This window comes from Stenella coeruleoalba, assembly GCF_951394435.1.
Source record: "Stenella coeruleoalba genome assembly, chromosome: 16".
NCBI lineage: Eukaryota > Metazoa > Chordata > Mammalia > Artiodactyla > Delphinidae > Stenella > Stenella coeruleoalba.
The window spans coordinates 13,877,029-13,892,526 of record NC_137162.1 but is presented as its reverse complement, the minus strand read 5'-3'; the positions used below and the strand labels follow the sequence as shown (position 1 = coordinate 13,892,526).

The following is a 15,498-nucleotide window of genomic DNA, read 5'->3' as shown; positions in this document are numbered from 1 at the left end:
GTTGTTCATCTATCATTTATATCTTTGGGGGTCTCCTCAGATCCTTTTTGGAACAAGAATGAGCATAAGTGAGTAAACACATCAATGAATGAATATTCTTAAAGCAATTAAATGCCCAATCATTTTTACTACAGTATCTAGTAGGTGATTAAAAACGATGCAACATATAGATTGGCTGAATTGTCTCTTCTGAAAGCCAGTATCAGGGTTATAGCAGAGGATGACCAGAAATAAACATATTCAAACACATACCTATAGATATAATATCCAACTGCTTTATATGATTTAGATTCTCTGTTCAAACTGTTACCTTTTGTCTTTCCCCCAAATTATATAAATTGCTATGTACTGACCTGTGGGAGAGTTGGCTAAGTTTAGATTTCTGATATATTCCATAAGTTTTTACTAAGCATACTGAGGACCTCTCCTTTTGAAGAGTACTAAGAGGGGAAGGTAATGGCCTTACGGCAGAGCCAAGGCCTTACTCTAAAAGCAGTGATTTAAAATAGGTTCAGTTGCAGATTCTCTCAGAGCACAGGGCAGGAGAACTGGTTGGTATCACTCTAAGTTGGGAGAACTGTGTCACAGTTTGTTGTTGCTACTGCCTTTCCCGATGCTTAGCAATAAACAACGGATGAGTGTTCAGATAGCCTCTGCACATGTACACACACACACACACACACAGATGAAATATGGGAGATCGTATGAGAGTATGCCCTGGAAATGTGACAAAAATTATAATTAAATGAATGAAACTAGAGAAAAAAGGTAGAACCAAGTTAATAACTGAATAACTACATTAAACTAACCAAAGAGGTGATTTATTACCTCACCAAGTCAACACTTTAATTTCAGCGCTGAGCACAGCCTACTCACCGTTTCCTTACTTGAGGATTGGGGTCACCAATGGATGTGTAGCATTTCAAGTTTTTGAAAGTGATAAGCATTGTTTCTATTTATATATTTTCTCTCTCTCTCTCTACATATATGTTAAAGGATATAAATAAATATAAAACATATATATATGGAATCACATGTAAAGAGATGAAAGAAACTCATCATACCCTATATTAAAAAATGGCAGTGGGACTGGGAAATGTTAGTGCTCCGAAGAAACTTCAAACCAAATCCAATCCTTAAGTAAGGGCTGCCTGATGATCTTCCTAAGGTCAGCGATGATAAGAGACAGTTATCCATTCTCCACAACTTATTGCCATATAAACTGAACCTGTTCCACGATGAAAGTGATTAAACATGTATAGTGTGCGTTTATAAAAATCATCCGAACTTTGTTTTTAAGATTCTGTGATACAGACTATACACTATACCTAACATACAACCTAAAAATGGTCTGAAAGATTAACAATAATCTCTACCTGTACTACTCCATTTCTAACAAACATTTACTGTTAACAAAACAGGTGAGGAAGGAGGAATTCCTGGCGAGTAGCCAGAGCCAAAACACACATCTTGTTTTCCTCAACAGGCCAATCAAGGCGGGTGGTTACAGCCCTGCTAATTCCCTCCACAGGACTGATCAACGGCTGAAACCACTGTAGGTGAGGAGTTTATGTGAGACTACCTCAGATACAAAAGGATGCTAGAATTAATTTTAGCAAATTAATTTTAAATGCTTTGTGATGTTGGTGAAGAAATAAGCAGCTCAGAAAAGGCAAGAACACTTTCAAAATACTGCACCAGTGACTAAATGTTGCTTGGTCCAGCTAACACATTTCACAAATGGTTAACTCCTTACCCTGGAAAGGGTGTGTGATTAAATATGGAATGACAAGTGTACATATTTTTATATTCCTAAATATGTGTAAGACACATGCCAGCAGACTGGTAACAGACACAGGAATGCAGAAAGCAGGAAGAAACAAAGAATAGAATTCCTCAAAATAAACCATTTTGTGGATTATTAAAAATTACTAAAGTTATAAAGTCTTACACAATTTTCATATTAAAGAATGTCAAGTTTGGGGAACTAAACCAAAAATGTCAATAACCACAATTGACCTTTAATAGGAAACTGTTGGTGCTTTTTAATAAGTGTGGTGAGGAGAGTTCAAATCACAGCATAACAGAACTTGTTTAAGTGAATTAATGCAGTTTGTAGTTAGTATATCATATAGCAGTATTATTCAATTAGGGGAAATCACAGTTGAAAAACATTACATTTTAATTCCCTATGAGTAAACTGATAAGTAACTGTAAAATCATCACTGGAAAAACATGGAAACAATCAAGCATAACGAGCCTACAGAAAGATAATTATCTCCAAATTTAGGAAGTACATTTACCTGCCTATTCACCTTTTCAAGCCTATGTTTAGCATACGTGCAAAATAAAATACAACTACTGCAATTATTACTATCATTTTCTTTTGCCCTTAGGTGAGAAACACCTGACAGCTTCATGCTGAGCTATGCTAACAAAACGAAACCTTTCACTTTCTTTAATAGTAAAATTACCATTACTGAATCACTGTCATAAAAAATGCACTCAAGTACATTACCACTTATTTTAAACAAACACCAGTTTTGAAACAATCAACTTTGAAAAGCTGCATAAGTGTTTTTTTTAATCCCTGATTACATTTGTATTACTCACTGTGGTAGACTGAAACATTGTATTTTTAGAGACTACCACCTAATTTCTTTAAAGAGAACAACAGACCTGTGTAATGTAGAACAGCAGTGAAGCAAGACAATTGTATGCCTGTCACCCATCTTCACTGTACATAAGAACTGTGATAAAATATGGTCCTTGTGCCACATGAGTCCATGAGAAAACAATTAACTCACAGCACAGAGCACGCGGCTTATCAAGATAATACTCTATTAATTCAGGGTTTGGACTTTCACCTCAGTTCTGCCTTCTGGCCACTAGAGCCTTCCCCCCAAAGTCCTTGGGAGGCTGTGGACACAATCAATAGTACGTGTTTTGCATCCCCCAGTTAATAATGTGTGTAATTAACACTGGGTATGGGACTACTAGTTTGACATCAGCTCCTGAATTTTAAGCTTATCTCAGTATATCCTAGAAAGCAATTTGTATGCCACAGTGCCTAGCCATTTCCATGCTACTGAAGTTTCTCCATCAAAAAAGGATCAGACCCAAAACAGAAGCTTCTTTGGGGGCTTTTAAAATCACCTTAAGCTAGTCACTGCTGTTCATCCAATTACACACAAGTGCTGCCAACTTTCATCATTACATTTGATTAGTGGTATGCACATTACCTAAAAAGATGACATGAATTTTTTGTAAACTTCTAAAAGAAGTCACACTTAATACAGTAACTAGAAAAAAATCTTATCCCTATAAAGATTTAAAAAACTACAAAGAATGTGTACTTTGCTAAATAGCTTACTTATAAGTGAACTTACAAAAGTGACATCAAAAAAGAACCTATACTCTGAATACAGTGACAAGAACAGGATGTCTATAGCCCTTGCCAATACACCAAAACTAAATCATGTGCTTGTTGAAAAGGACTTCTGAACATATCCGCCTTCTGGTTTATGGATCAGCAGTTGGAGCTGTCTGTATCTCTTATTTTTTCAACACTGTCTTCTTTGTCTTCTGGTTTAATTTCACCTTCATCATCCTTGTGTTGAGCTGGATCTTTTTCAGCGACCTGGTCTTTGGTTTGGGGTTCATATGTGGAAACAGGATCTAAAACTACAACTGGTTCAGCTTGTTTTTCACTGCCAATGTATTGTTTCCTGCATCCAGTGTTACTGGGAGGCCTAGGGGATGAACAGTTAAACAAAAAAATTAAAAGCAAAGAGAGAAAACATTTATCTTTCAGATTCCTGGATTCAGATGAGCAAAAACCCCAAAACGTTCTAAGTCTAATCAACATGCAAAAAGTGGTCTTTGAGGTGCCAGCCATTACAAAAAAAAAAAAGCTATTAGATTACATATTAGGAGCACAAGGCCAGAAGACGGAAAAAGAGCAATTAACTGCATAAATGTTAAAAAGCCAAATGCACCTACCTGCTTAATTGCATGCTCTTCTCACAGAAGCACAAAGCTCACGGATACTCTGTGCCACCTCCCCACTGCCTGCCGCCCCCAGACTCCTGTCCCACCCCCACTTAGCTGGAAGGAGCGAGTTAACCCCTCCCTTGTGTGCCGGGGTACATGTGATTGCAGATTAGTTCTAAGACTGCAGCAAGGAGGGAAATAAACCACTCCCATCCCTGATGGGCAGCTGAGAGAGATGCCAGCTGCTGCCATTACTGGCAAGAACAACTCTGGTCAGACCTGTGGAGGTATGAGGGAAGGAACAAAAGCAGATGGGAGAATCCAGAGAAGAAGTTGAAATGCTAAGTTACCATACACTTTTTCTAAAAAAGGAGAATCATGTTTGAGAAATTTCTTATTGAATTTCAAATGCAGTTTCTTTTTCCACTGAGGTTCCCTTTCTTCTCTTCTAAGAAGCTACTGCTTCTCAAGCTAAATGGGCAACAATTTCCTTGTGGAAACAGATGTCCTGAAACACTCTTCTCTTTTCACGTGTCAGGAAATTAGGCTGTGGGCACCTAGTCCTCTCAGAAGTCAGGTCAGAAGCCATCATCTGAAGGTACTGGACTGCTGACCTGATGCCTGGAGGTTGAAGGGTGTGTAGTAGGCAGGGCAGAGGCTATTCAGACTTACCTGGTCTTCTTGGCAAATGCTGGGATACTAACCATGACCCAGCACGCCACTGTCCCACTTCCACCTCTGGATGTCAGGATGTGTACTGGTGAACTGTTGGCCAGGGTCTGCCCATTGCTCTACCAGCCCCTCACCAGGACTTGATTTCTACTATTCCCTGACCCCTAGCTCAGATCTGCTGGTTAGACACTCTCTTACCACCTAATACTTGTCCCTTGTTGGATTTACCACAGTTATAATTAAATACTGGCAACCAGCTGTTTAATGTCTCTCTCTTCAAATAAAATGTAAACATCCATGAGGTGGACTGTTCAGCTTTGTTCACAGATCTATGCCAGCATCCAGCGCAGATCCGTTTGTGGAGTAAACAAATGAGCAAATACTAATGAACTACTGTGTGTGAAAGGCTCAGAATGAATGTGCAGAAACCAAGGCTTTGGTGTGAGTAGGTCTGAAGGTCTCTCTTATACAACAGAAGTAACAGAACAAATGATCAACTATTGAGACAAAGTGGCCTGCACGATCCAGCCACAGGTACCAAAACTCAAACCCAGTGACCTCAGTTTCATCACCTGGTACTATGAGATCTGTCCAAATGTCTGAAAACCACTCCATAGGGCTATCCAGTTCTACCATGTGACTTGATCATCATTCATAAGTGACTAGCACATAACTGTCTTCTTTGGAGGCCGTAAAAGCAAAGAGATGACCTGAGAGGAAAGCTATACTGTAGTGAGGACAGATTCCTTTATTTTTGCCTGGATTTGTCAACACCCTTGTCATTAGAAAACACCATGACACTGCCCATCTACCTTGGCCCATCCACTTCTCAAGATATCTGTTACTGTGCGTTGGGAATCAATATGGGATGTAGTTGGTATCTGGCTTGACTTTCTCTGACCCAGGCAACACCTGGAAGGCTCAGTCCATTAGGGTATGGTCAGAGAAGCAAAACCCCCATGAATGGCATAAAGGATTCATTATAGGCATTAGACCTCAGGCAATGGAGCGAGTGAGTTAGTTAGGCAGTCTACGTGAGTCTGTTGCCTCTGTGTATTATGCTGGGCCTGAAATCAGCAGGTCTTGCAGCTGAAAAGGAACTTGGGTGAAAAGTGGCAAGAAGCTGAGGACAAACCAGAGCAGCACCTGTCTTTCACAGTCACCAATCCCGATGATGCAGATGAGCTGCAGGATAAACTGGAGCCCTTCCACATGGAATTTGCACATGCACCTGGCCTAAGATTTGGGGAAGCTGGAAGGGAGATGTGGGGAGCTGGAGAAACTGTGGGCCAGCTGTGCCACATGCCAACTAGGTGACAACGCGCATGAATTGTAAAAGAGCCTGCCCTACGCAGACTTTTGGGAGCATTAAAAAAAAAAAAAGACTATTATGTCACTCCCACTTTCTAAATCTCGTGCAAATTTCTCCTGTAGACAACCCTAACCTGGAAACAAATGGGAAAGGGAATTTTCGGAAATGAAGTTCCAAGTTCTGGCCTAGCTAAAGTTGTTACAGTCAAAGCCACACAAAATCTGCTGGTCAAGTCCCCAGTGTGGTTCCACTACCCTGGGTCTAAGCCTCATTGTATAGAAGCCAGCCAGTCTGCTCTACGCATGCAAAGGAAGTATCCATCTCATTCTAGGTGAGCAACTTCCATCAACCCATACTGACCTTCATCACTTTTGTAGAACTACCATGGAAGTTCTCATGCCCATGTGTGTCTGCAGATGAAGGGGTGGTAAACACATCCTAAAATGGTTTCTTCATCAGCTGGAGGCTGAAAACTTCGAGGGAGCTCTCAGGGCTCCACAACAGCAACAAATGATGTTGACTGAACTGAAAACTCAGAAACTTTGTATTGCCAGGCTGAAACTGTCCTGGAATTGTCTCAGTCCAGAGAACTGTTCTTTCCTGAAGTAGGCTTCTTAATAATAGATTAATCTATTATTAAGTCACCTGTACACTCCAATTTGAGAACACCTTTATTATCACTGAACTTGGCACAGTGGAAAATTATGTGTTGAGAATCAGAGTAACTACTTTCTTGAAGATAATGACCACTGACTTGGAATCTCAATGGCTTAAGGCTAAAAGGGACTATGGCAATCATCTAGTCCAACTAGTCCTTTTACAGATGAGGAAAATGAGGTTTGGAGAGAGGGAAAGCCTGACCTAAAATTATACAGCTTATCAGTGGCAGAGCCAGGACAAGAATCAGAAGCTCCTATCTTCCTGTTCCTGATTTTTCCACAACATCACACAGCTATTTACCAAAGGCATCTTCCAAAAACACGATAATGATGCCACAGGCTAATTCTGGCATGTTTACTGATTCTTTCTGAATCCCTGTTTTCAGCTTCATCTTTCAGAACTATAAATATAAAATCCATCCCTTCAAGCTACCCCTCGTTTTTTGTTGGTTTTTTTTTTTTCCTTTGTGACTTAAAGCTAGCTCTTCCTGGTTTGACATCATTAAGTCCATTCCTGGTTCCCATGGGGAGCTGCCCAGGGCTCCTTCTGGAATGAAGGGCCTTCCTCCTAGGCTTCATTTCTAACTCCATTCCCATCTCATGGGAAGAGCCAGAAAGCTCCATCAGTGATGTTGCCAAGAACCCAGGCTCTTGCTCTAGGCAGCCATAGTGGCAGGTTCTACAAGGTTAAATCTGAAGCTTCTCCCCCAAGGTGAAAATCCCAGCTGCTCAAATGCAACAATCCAATGGGAATTGCCGTATACTATTGTTCCATTCAATTTTTCTTCTTTAATTCTTCATCTAAGAGCAATGACCACAAATAAGGAATTAAAATTCAGTATTCATAAAACGTACGGCAGACCTTCTCCTGTATGCTGCAAAATCTCCAAGTAAAACTTAAATTTTATAGGTGACATAAAGACTAAAATCATGGAATGTTCAGTCTGAGAGGGATTACTGACATGAACTAGTCCAGCCTTTTCATTTGTCAGGTGAAGACACCAAACAAGAGTGAGTTACATGATTTGTCCAAGGGCACACAATTTGTTAACAGCAGATACAGGATTAAAATTGTGGACTCTTGACTTCCTGTCCAGTACTTTTTTTTCTTACCACAACATACTGCTTGTGATTTTTAACCCAATCAAATAGATATTTTCATGGGTCATTTTAAATCATTTGTTAAGTGCTATTTCAAGACAAAAAGAAAAACCCAAAAGCAAAATAAAAGCTAGGAGACAATATATCAATCTATACCACTCTGTGAAGCCTGATGCCCAAGTACAACTTGGTTGCTCTTTTACAAAGCAGTTACTTCTCCCCCACCTGCAAGAGGGCCAGAGGTAGGGCTGGGGCAGGTGAGGCCACCTGCTGACTCCAACTGGTACTGGTACCAGAAGAATCAGAACAGCTGCAAACGGTATTGCCAAAGTTGAACTTTATAGTAAAGGGACTCAGTGACTTATCAGACTGTGTTACAGGAGATGAAATTGCAGCATTCGAATTTTTAAAAAGCACATCATGGTTTGCATTCAATGAAATTCCTTTCAAAATCGACTTTCCACATTCCAATTATATTCAGCAACATTCGAGCTAACATTTCAGCTGCAATTCAAATTAACTAATGCCCAAAAGAGTCCTAATAGACATGGTTCTGAGCTCAACTGAATACAATCAAAGCTCACGAAATGAAGGGGGAAAATGCTTATTTCATGCAAATTCTGCATATCACTCAAGCTTAATTCTACTGATAATATAAAGGTGGGACATTTTGAACATTACAGTGAATGAAACTTTTAAGCAGTGAGAGTTATTTTATAAAATGCTACCTCTGAAAAGCTGACTGCCAAACAGTGTAAAAATGGTTTGAGGCATAAATGTCAAGTTCATTTCTATTTCACTTCTGAGGTAACTATCTTTCAAATCGCAACAGCTGGACTATTTAACACAATCTGGTGAATCAAAGTATAGTTCTTCTCTGGTCTCCCAGTGGGACGCCTGCATTAGTCTGTGGCAGCCATCCAACAGATGACGCACAGCCGGATGGTCTGAACTCTGTTTCATTTACAATAAAAATGGATAAAGCTACAATCATATTTACCACCTTCAAGGACAGAAAACGGCAAAATTTAAATTTGTCTTTATAAAGTAGTTTCCTGGGAAAACTCCAAAGAGGAAGTCAGTTTTATATCCTCCCTTGTGTAAAAATAAGAAGTCTTACTTTTTTTTCCCCCCAAGCCCTTTATACAGTTACTACAGCAGTGAACAGTAGTGGCATTACAACAGAGGTAGTTTTTATTGTTTCTCTCAGACATCCTATTTTTCAGGATATTTTAACACACTTATCCAAAACTTAACCAAAATAAAATTTCAAACATAAGATGAAACTTTCTATATTATTGCTAATTCTAATACTTTTAAATATAATGAAGGTAGAAAAAACGAAGCTAATTTCTTTTGGCTTTGTGTACCTTTTGAAACTGCATTTTAGTGCAAAGAATAAATTAGTTTGCCAATTTGGGTCAGCTTCTATTTGAGGGAAAAATAGATAGCATTTAAATTATGAAAAATAATATTGGTAAACAACAGAATACCGCCATGGTTGAAAATCTGACATCAGCTTCTAGATGCTAATTTGCCATAAGATTAACAAGAATTCCTTTTTAACAGAGGTAACAATGGCTGGGCAAAGACCTCTGTGTCCACACTGAGCCATAGTTTCTTTGGTGGAAAAACTGCAGCACAGCCATCTCAGTGCACGGGTTATATCTCAGACCACAGTGCACGTTACGAAGCCTTGTCCCAGTTCTTTTATTCTTCTAGCGTAAGCTGGACTGTGCACATTTACAGATTCCAAAATACACTGGCCCAGGGAGGCTCAGGAAACTGGACCATTCTCGCCAGCAAAATCAATGATAAAGCATGAACTACGACTGATTTTAGCACAGGCAAAGATTCTTAAATGTGTATGATACTTTTTTGGGCTACTTTTTAAGCTTTCTGTAATTTTGTACAACTTTAAGTCACCATGGAAAATCCATTGAGATCTCAGCTATGAAATGTGACTATTATTTAAAAGAGATATTTTAAGGAACATAAAGGCTTCCACAAGAGACACCATATATAAATAACACTGGCTCCTCAAGAAAGCTGCCATGCACAGAATGTTTGCATTTTCATTCTTAATTTTCAGAGCAATGTTTTTTAAATTTTAAAAGATTTTTCTTTAAATTTACTATATTATATACTTTAAACTCTCTTTTAAGATAGGAAGTCATGAAGCATTCAGTGTTTTACTTTTCATACAGTTATATGACAAAATATATTTTAAATGAAAAGCATTTATCAGGTTTCAGAAATTAAGTCAATTTATCCTCAGATCTGAAATTGCATTTAAGTTTTAGCCAGACTTCTATTTGAATAAATTTTAAGTCTCCACTACTCCACTATATAAAAATAAAAGGAAACACAAATACTGCAGACTATTGAAAGATGTTTTAAAAAAATGACAAAGCACCAAAAGCAATATGGTTCTCCATGGAGAAATGATATATTTTATGCTAAGTCTCTTAAAATCATAGGTGTTTGCAACTGGAGGCAAATGTTAGAAGGCAATTAATTCTTTGAGAGAATTGACAATTACTCAGCAGCATTTTAACAATTATTTTGAGATTTACGCAACAGAACTTTAACACTAGGTGTAATATAGCCTCAACAATTAATGTGGAAGAAGCTGCTGTCTGTAAGGCAACTCAGAACACCTGTAAGACAAAACTGACAGGGGGATCTTCTGGGCAGCCCACAGGAAAACTCCTTTGGAGGGGGGAGGAAAAAGAGACTGAGTGAGGAGATCTCAACTTCCAGAACATCCAGTTCTTCTGCTAATTTTGTTGTTAAAACTTAATTGTCCATGTACAGGAACACATGGAGAACCTTTGTAGTAGTGCTTTGCTGAGCAGAGCTGTTTCCTGCAGTGTCAGTACACAATTCAGCCGTACTAAGATTACAGTTGAGAGCACAGCAAATCCTTTAATTGTATAAGAGCATCAGATTAAGCAGTAACTTCCATGCAGTTCTTTTGCTAGCTAGTAGTCTCTTCTCAGAAACAAATGTTTGCTAAGTACAGGGAAGGTGCCCTCCTTTCTCGCACCATGCATGCAAATACACATATGCACACATATACAAAAGGAGAGAAAAGAGGAGAGGAGGAGGGGAGGAAATGGTAGAGTTGGGAGTAACAGGAAGAAAACCTATTCTTTACACCACAAGCACTAAAAACTTCTCTATTTTCCATCTGAACAAAATGTTGACCCAAATCCCTCTAAAGTAAGTGAAGAATCTCAATTTCTATTTGGTAACATATTTCAAAAGCTCAGATTCTCCAGCTGCAATGCAAAAGAGCAATACTTTTCAATTTCATTTACAAAAATTAATCTTACAAGAATTAATCTGTGCGGGGCCACAGGTCACACGTATTTAGAGACACCACAGACCTAGAAATTAAATGCAAATTAAAATAAAAATGGCTGCACTGGAAACGGTCATTTTTCTACTGAAATTGAAGTCCTGTAATTGCTACATAGGTTTTTGTTTTTTAAATTCTTCTAGGGCACAATGTGACCCGTTTTGACCTCCCAAACAAAAAAGGCAAGCTAGCCGCCTGTCTGATGGTTGAAAAGGAAATTTTAAAGAGCTTGATAAAGCTTAGAGTTTTGGGGAGCTCTGGGGTTGAAGAGGGGCATGATGAATTAGAGAAGTATTAACTGGAAGGGTCTCTGGCAATTGTGGCTTAAAAGCATCTTTGAGAATGACCACGAGATGAGGACACAGCTATGAAATCACTGCAAATCACACCAGTTACAATGGAAACTGGGTTCTCCCCTTTGAAGCAAGGTTCTAGAGATGTAACTAGGTGAAATGACAAATCATCCTTGAGGTTGACTCCCTTGTTTAACTGTAACTGTCAGGCGGATATTCACCTTTCTGAAAGTAATTAATAGAAAAAGTGAGCACAGATGAATAAAGCTCAATACAGACAAGTAAGGCCACTTCTAGATGAGACTGTTCAGAGACAAAAAAGCAAGACTGTGAGAACACAAGATACTCTTGGGTCTCTGCCTGATTGTGATGTAGAACTCTTGTAAGATCTGCTTGTCTCTTTCTCCATACTGCAGGCCCATTTGTCCTGCCTTTCTTTAAAACAGAGATGTTCTAAAATATGATGACAATGGACACTACACCACAAACTCAAAGGAGCTAACCAGTAATTGACCAAAGGTGGAGCTGACTCAACAGAGGTGCAGCATAAAGTGGATGCAACAGTGAAATTTATTTGGGGCTGTAGAATGTATGTTTTAAAACAACTGTATTCACAGTGATTCATCTTTATATTGTCATATTATCATTTAGTAAAACACCTTTCTAATCCAGTGATTCAAGTCAGGTATTTTCAAGGTATTTGACTTCTGGGAATGAACTAATCTTCAGCATGTTTGAAATGTAAATAAATAAAAAATGTGTACATGAAACTTATGCCAAAGATTAAAGGAGCTTAGGCTGGTATTCTAATATGGTAATTTCCAAAAGTTTATTTGTGAAGCATGCCCCTTTATTGGCCATTTGACATGAAAAACACTAAAACAATTTCTTTCCAAATCTCTTTTAAGTCTTCTTGCTAATTCAGATTGGCTCTCCTTTTCAGAATTCTTTGCTTTACTGGGTAACATTTTCTTCCCTTGGCAAAAGATATATTAATTGCTTAGTTTAGCCTTAGGAAGAGGAAAGAAAAAGGAAGAGATGACACTATCTGTGAGTATGTAGGGTCAGAGGAGCAGGATGTGAATAGGGCAAATGGAGCAATTTAACTACAGAATCATTGCTTCCTACAGAAGAAACCTTAGAGTCATTTTCTTCCCTTCCATTCCTACAGCTCTTAATACACTCAACGCAGTATGCTATAGCTCAAAAGCATGGGCTCTGAAGTTAGAATGAAGAAGGTTCAAATGAAATCTGACCCAATTATCGATTAGGAACAGAATTTTGGGCAAATTGTTTATGTCACTAAACCTCAGCACCTCTGGAAGAATTAAAACAACACATAAAAGTACTGGCTTCATAAATGTTAGTGAAACGATAGTAACAACAACAAAACATCACCAAAGCAAATTCCAAATTGGAAACTGGCTCGTTACTCATAGCCTCCATCTATAATCAACATAGACATCCTGCTTATAGCGATGTAAGCACATTTCCTCTCCGATGAACGCTATTATAATATGGATATATATTAATATATATCGATAAAGAGTAACAGAAAATTTTAAAAATAAAGAGGCGAAACATATACAATGGAAGGTTGTAGGCTTTTACCGCCAAATGTTTTCCCAATTCACTTCACTTACATCACTCGAGATCATCAGATCTCCCCATTCTGTGGATAACAGAGCTAACGTGTCTCAGGTACCTCACACAGGATTAAAATGGAAGACAACTCTACCCATAGCTAGGAATTATACTTGCATTTTCTTACTTATTGCTCAACTTACGTTTGCTTCTGAAATACTGACTTCCTAGTTACCCTTTAAATCAACGCCCCAGAATGTGTAAATGTGGAACTTGTCAACCTAACTGGAGTTCAAGAAGCAAGCTTTGTCTTGACTGTATTGCATGGTACTTTTCTGTACACACGGCTGGGAAACATGTCATGGGTCTGTGTCACATTTTAAAAAATGCATCTGCAATGGTGGCAAACTGATGGCTATTTCCAAAAACTGAATGAACTAGCAAAAGCCAAAGTCATTTGGAAACATATGTTGAACATATAGTAGTGGTTAAAATGGGCCATATCATTTTTTGACCAAGATAAAAACTGACACTAATTCTCTTACACAACCCGCCAAGTGGCTCTAAAGCACTCTTTACTTCTCACCCACTTTTTCCACCCCAGAATAAATGGATAGGAAAGACTGTCCAATTTATTTCCTCTGTGGTCAGGTATCTCTAATCCAAATAGGTCTAAAAGCATTTGGAGCAATAGTGACAGGGTTGGAATGAGTATCCTGACCCCTAAGAATATAACCCTGAAGGATAACAATCATTTCAATCTGGATTTGTAAGTTCCTAAGATGTAGTTTGAAAATTAAAATTTTTCAAAAAATTATTTTATATTTCTAGGTTTGTGTTTTACTGTAAATCTATACTGAGAGACACGTTGGGGGTAAAAACTATGTGCTTAACTCTTGTCCTTTATCTTAACTGTGAACATCTTTATCAAGCAACCACATTTGGGAGGAATTATTGGGATTCTAGAGCTGAAAGAGACACTGGAGAGTGCCTCATCTACTTGCCTCAATTTTAGATAAGAAAAACAGTACAACAAAAAGTGAAAAAACAAAAACAAAACACAGAGGTTACATAATTTTCCCAAGGAAACCTGGCCCAGTCAATAAGCCAGGTGTTCAGTACCTAAGCTTTCAACTCTAACTTTTGTCCTTGATAATCCAGTAATGCCCCAGCATTATAATTTTATATTAAGATAGAAAAAGAATTTATTGAAATATTTTTCATAAATTATTTAATTTACGTGACAACCCTACAAGGTAGGTATCATTACCCTCATCTTCCACGTGATTAAATAACTTGCCCGAGGCATAAAGATAATAAATAGCAAACCCAAGATCCGAACCCGAGGTCTCACTGTAGAGCTGGAGTTCTGGAAATAATTCAGTGCTGCTCGCCACCCTGTGCATATGTGGAAAGACACTGATTTAGAAAACGGATCATGCTGTGTTTCCCTGTTACTCCTCGTCCAGTCTACAGGCTTTTACTGGTGAAAATACAAATCATTCTTGGCTTTTTTGACCCTGTGCAACACTCAGTTAGCCTATTTCCAGTTAGCCTATTTACTGTAGCTGTCTGAAAGTAATGGAATTGTTATCTTTTAAAAATTCTATAATTTGGAATTTTCCCTATTTTACATTGACCATCCCAGCCATTGATTAGCTTGAATCAATGAGTCTTACTCTATTTTAACACTGTCAGAATATTTTGGATCAGAAGGGAAGAGCATGAAAGCAAAAATAAGGCTTATACTCTCCATTCGCTTGGTCAGCTCTTTACCTCTCATGGCATAAAGGGAGATTATGAGCATAATTCCTGTTTGAGTAACAACTAATCGGAATTAATGAAATTCAAATTCACTGTTAGATTTAAGATATTATTACTAGATAGTATGTATTCATTAGAAATAATTGAGGACACAAATATTTCTAAAGCTATTATTGAAAGATAAATAGAAACAATTAGGCTTCTCCAAGTCCTGATTATCTTTTTCTTTCTTTTTCTTCTTTTTGCTTAAAAAAAAACCCTGCTTGCTCAGACTGGTGACAAGAATGTTAATTTTAATTAATCCTTGCAATTAAGTATTAAAGGTGTCTCTTGCTGTCTCATAAGTTCCTAAGAAATAAATCCATACATCTCTCTGGCTCTACAATTTACCAGATAGAAGTTACTCAGTAATTTGGAACATACACATATGTTGATTTTAGGAATTAAAAGGAAAATAAACTTTCTGGGAATAGCCTGATGCTATTTAATTTTCTGGGTAAGTGAAGATCTTATGCAGAAAACATCTTTGTTTCTTCCTTCACTTTAAAAGTTTTCTTAGTAGGTTAGCAAACTTTCCTGTCCACCTGAGGCAGTGAGCACAGCCAATCTTTCTTTTACAACTGGGTATTCTGTTGTCTCTGATAACTTTATCTTGTATAGGTTCAAAGATGCAGAAGATATGCAAAACTGAATGTAAATGACTCCTAGGCATTTAAAAAATGTTTAAAAACCCAAATAAGCAACCAAATAAACCAA

The 15,498-nt window shown here is 38.1% G+C and overlaps 1 protein-coding gene across 5 annotated transcripts in view; it reads right to left on the bottom strand.

Annotated features, from left to right (window-relative positions):
- Window positions 1-1,992: 1,992 nt before the first annotated feature.
- Window positions 1,993-15,498, bottom strand: part of SHTN1 (shootin 1) — a gene marked incomplete at its 3' end in the record, with an annotated part of 157,797 nt that continues 144,291 nt past the window's right edge. For 4 of the 5 annotated variants that reach the window (XM_079899745.1, XM_079899747.1, XM_079899744.1 and 1 more), the window contains one exon: window positions 1,994-3,752. In XM_079899745.1, coding sequence (XP_079755871.1) covers window positions 3,530-3,752 — 223 coding nt within the window. Of the gene's footprint in view, window positions 3,753-15,498 lie in introns of all 5 variants that reach the window. The other variant, XM_079899743.1, reaches the window with a different exon arrangement.